General features: G+C 44.7%; 1 protein-coding gene across 1 annotated transcript in view; it reads right to left on the bottom strand.

The window, feature by feature from the left end:
• The window catches only part of LOC108800387 (protein brambleberry-like), a 22,725-nt gene that overhangs the window by 11,374 nt on the left and 6,698 nt on the right, over positions 1–4,653 (bottom strand). The window contains exon 5 of the mRNA XM_018572367.1: positions 102–324. Coding sequence (XP_018427869.1) covers positions 102–324 — 223 coding nt within the window. The remainder of the gene's footprint in view (positions 1–101; positions 325–4,653) is intronic.

The raw sequence follows: 4,653 nt of genomic DNA, 5'->3' as shown, positions 1-4,653 counted from the left end.
GTTGGGTTGGGGGGGGGGGGGGGGGGGGAGACAAGGATTGATTGACATGTTTTTTCATATTATCTTGACAGTTAAACTAGGTCACTAGGAGAGTTGGATACCCATTTTCTTGGTGATCCCTTCTATCATTTCTGCCACCAGGTGATGCCCGCTAGCGATCAGAGACTTCTCCTCCGCCAACAGCTCCAGATTGCCGCTGATCGAGGTCTCCATCTTCTCTTGGTTGGTCTGCAGCTGTTCCTGCTGGCTCAGGATATCACTCTGGCTGCTCAGGACCTTGTGTAGCGACTCCGAGGTCAGTTCCTTCAGCTCTTCCTGGCCATCCTGCCAACACAGACAGACAGTGCCTCGCTCATTAACATATTAGGGCCACAAGCTTTATCTATGGTGAAGATATGGTTGTCTATCTGTGCACCCAACCTGTAGTTTCAGTTATAAGTGGAAGCTGGGGACCCGACTTACCCACTGGCACTTTAGTGGTGAAATCTGTGCCATAATTCATAATCCAGCAAAAAATCGGAGTATCCCCTAATTAAGGAAATCCCTTTCTCGGAGCTGGTTTAGTAAACAGGTATGACATGTAAATTTAATCAAAAAATTCATTTAATTGTAAAGAAACGAATATAAACAAAACAATACATCCATAACAAAACATTAAAATCAATTAAAAAACTTCCCTTGAACAAACAGTAGTTAATATTGACACGAAGGATCTACAAGCCAGCTGGTGTAGCAAAGACCCGATTGACACAGATACATGCACTGTATTTCATATATGGATACAAAGTATCCAAAGTTACTCACAGCTCATACGGTTTAGGGAGAGACAGTCCTGCTCGGATCCCTCAGTGCTAGAAGGTTGAATAGTGCTTCACTTCAAAGAGTGTGTCCTGTAGCTGTGGTTTGGGATTCAGAGAGAGGGGTATGTTGGTAGGGCTGAAACGATGTCCGCGCCCTTCCCTTGTCCCTTGCTAGGGGCTCTCACTGACCCGCGAACTTCGATTTAGATTGCAGAAAAAAATATATGTGCGGCCGCACAACAAAGCAGCAAACAGCAACAACGGTAGAAGTGGGGGTCTCCACGATAAGGGATTCCAGGTACACTTGAAGATCCGCAGAAAGTGCAGTTCCCACAAACGGTCATCAGATCTATTCAATCAAACTCTGTTGGAGAGTTCCAAGTCAGCTGGGCTCGCACCAAATAGAACCGGCTGTACTCCGTCTCCACACTTTGTAGACCAGCCGGGATATACATCTACCAGGACTGGCGTGTGGGATAAGTAATTTCGAGTGTCCAGGGAAGTGGTAGACACGCGTAACCCTGACGCGTTTCCTCCCACAAGGGGACTTCCTCAGAGGGGTGTGTGCCGTTAGCTCTTGCAAGGATGTATTAAATAGCTGGTTAATGAGGCTAATAAGCTGCCGGATATCACACAGTCAGCGAGCCATATCGTTTCTCAAAGAATACTGATAATGTTGCACATATTTTGGTATACTACAGTGGCACCTGTGGAGCCTTAAGTACGTAAATAAAATCTTAGATCCCTTTACCCACATCCAGTCACAAGTGCAACTATACTTTAACTGATTTATGATAATATAAACATGGCCTTTAGACATCATGTAACATCATATACAAAACATCATATAAACCTATACGGGCTAGAAAGAGGCTCCTGATGTGAAAAAGGATCGAGTCTCGACGGGCTATTCATGGAATAGATGGTAGTTATTAATTACTGCTGTTATGACTTGAGTCAACACATGTGTTTCAAAGTCATAAAAAGGACCATACGGGTAAGGGAAGGTAAGGAGTACCAGATAACCCAACATGGGGGTTTAGCCCCTAAAAAAGACCCAGAAAATTTTTTGTTTGTATCATCAGTCCAGACTCTATTACAAATGACATCAGGAGTCCCCTATATACTCCAAAAATTGTATGTATGCAAACAATCCGGTAATTAAACAGTTGACAGAAAAGTAACTCAGGTAACCCCCTGTCGAAGGTAACCAGTTTGTGGCTCAAGGATGAAGAATATACTTGAATTAGTCAACTTCAATTATTAAGAACAAGAAGCATTATGTTTGATGTACAGGTGGTTTCAGAGATAACAGCTAAAGTTAATCATATCGTTAAGACCTGGCGCCTGGTGAGCCTCCGTCTGATGAATCCACCTGCACTCTCTCTGTAATAGGGTTTTATCCCAATCCCCCCCACGTCTGGGTTGATGGACCCTGTCCAAGCCAAAAAAGCGAAGTCTGTCGATACGTCCACTGTGGGTATCTACAAAATGTCTAACTATGGGGGACCTAAGGTCTCTAGCTGCTATATCCGACAAATGGTCAGATATTCTGTTCTTGAGCATGCGTTTGGTTTTTCCCACATAAAACATGTCACAATGACAAAGCATCAGGTAGACATGATGTCTAAAGGCCATGTTTATATTATCATAAATCAGTTAAAGTATAGTTGCACTTGTGACTGGATGTGGGTAAAGGGATCTAAGATTTTATTTACGTACTTAAGGCTCCACAGGTGCCACTGTAGTATACCAAAATATGTGCAACATTATCAGTATTCTTTGAGAAACGATATGGCTCGCTGACTGTGTGATATCCGGCAGCTTATTAGCCTCATTAACCAGCTATTTAATACATCCTTGCAAGAGCTAACGGCACACACCCCTCTGAAGAAGTCCCCTTGTGGGAGGAAACGCGTCAGGGTTACGCGTGTCTACCACTTCCCTGGACACTCGAAATTACTTATCCCACACGCCAGTCCTGGTAGATGTATATCCCGGCTGGTCTACAAAGTGTGGAGACGGAGTACAGCCGGTTCTATTTGGTGCGAGCCCAGCTGACTTGGAACTCTCCAACAGAGTTTGATTGAATAGATCTGATGACCGTTTGTGGGAACTGCACTTTCTGCGGATCTTCAAGTGTACCTGGAATCCCTTATCGTGGAGACCCCCACTTCTACCGTTGTTGCTGTTTGCTGCTTTGTTGTGCGGCCGCACATATATTTTTTTCTGCAATCTAAATCGAAGTTCGCGGGTCAGTGAGAGCCCCTAGCAAGGGACAAGGGAAGGGCGCGGACATCGTTTCAGCCCTACCAACATACCCCTCTCTCTGAATCCCAAACCACAGCTACAGGACACACTCTTTGAAGTGAAGCACTATTCAACCTTCTAGCACTGAGGGATCCGAGCAGGACTGTCTCTCCCTAAACCGTATGAGCTGTGAGTAACTTTGGATACTTTGTATCCATATATGAAATACAGTGCATGTATCTGTGTCAATCGGGTCTTTGCTACACCAGCTGGCTTGTAGATCCTTCGTGTCAATATTAACTACTGTTTGTTCAAGGGAAGTTTTTTAATTGATTTTAATGTTTTGTTATGGATGTATTGTTTTGTTTATATTCGTTTCTTTACAATTAAATTAATTTTTTGATTAAATTTACATGTCATACCTGTTTACTAAACCAGCTCCGAGAAAGGGATTTCCTTAATTAGGGGATACTCCGATTTTTGCTAAGTTTTGTCGAAACCCTGGAGTTTGGTGTATTATGTTATTATATTATATATCAGAAGTTTTTTTCGCGTAACTCCTTATGCTCCCCTGTTTGCTGCATAATTCATAATCCCTTCTTACCCTCCCCCTCCTCAGGTGGTTTGGTGTTCCCTCATGTCCTTCTGCATTCTCATTAAAATGTAATAAATAGAAAATCCATCAGGAATAGTGGGAACCCGTCTTAAGGGCCACAGGGGGTATGCAGACCTGGGAACTCCATGCAGGAATGGCGGGAACCCCTCATAATGGGCCCAGCAAATAAGCAGACCTGGAAACTTGGCACAGGGATGGTGGAACCGCTCATAATGGGCACAGCCAGTATTGTAGACCTGGAAACTAAGAGTAGGGATGGTGGGAGCTCCTCATAATGGGCACAGCGGGTGTATAGACCCGGGAACTCCGCACAGGGATGGTTGGAGCTCCTAATAATGGGCACAGCAGGTGTACAGACCCGGGAACTCCGCACAGGGATGGTGGGAGCTCCTCATAATGGGCACAGCCAGTATTGTAGACCTGGAAACTAAGAGTAGGGATGGTGGGAGCTCCTCATAATGGGCACAGCGGGTGTATAGACCCGGGAACTCAGCACAGGGAGGGGGGGAGCCCCTCATAATGGGCACAGTGGGTGTACAGACCCGGGAAATTAGTGGACGGATGGTGCACAGCAGGTGTAAAGACCCAAGAACATAGCACACATCTCATCAATAGAGTTTTGATTCTGCTAATGCCATCACAAACACCATCTTCAGTAAAGTCAGAACATTAATGTAAGTATATCCCAACCTTAAACAATTGCAGTTCGTTACATCAGGCTTTACACAGTGCTTCTACACAAGTCTATTGTTGCATTGTGCAACCTCTCGCTCACGGCTCTAATGTATGCAGAACTCAGACAGGTGCGGGAACCAGAACACACAGATTCTATCCAAACCCACCATTTTAGTTTTGCATGACTGCTGGCAAATTGGGTCACCTGCTATCTTTTAAGGACTCCAGTTGCAAAATGTCTCCATTATTTATAGATCTGTGCAACTGCCACAGCGATTAGGATACCTGATACTGGTGTCACTGACCCCCCCC

Source organism: Nanorana parkeri, unplaced genomic scaffold, assembly GCF_000935625.1.
Source record: "Nanorana parkeri isolate BGI_ZX_2015 unplaced genomic scaffold, ASM93562v1 scaffold2007, whole genome shotgun sequence".
Lineage (NCBI taxonomy): Eukaryota > Metazoa > Chordata > Amphibia > Anura > Dicroglossidae > Nanorana > Nanorana parkeri.
The sequence above is the reverse complement of the archived record's forward strand: the minus strand, read 5'-3'. Positions and strand labels throughout refer to the sequence as shown.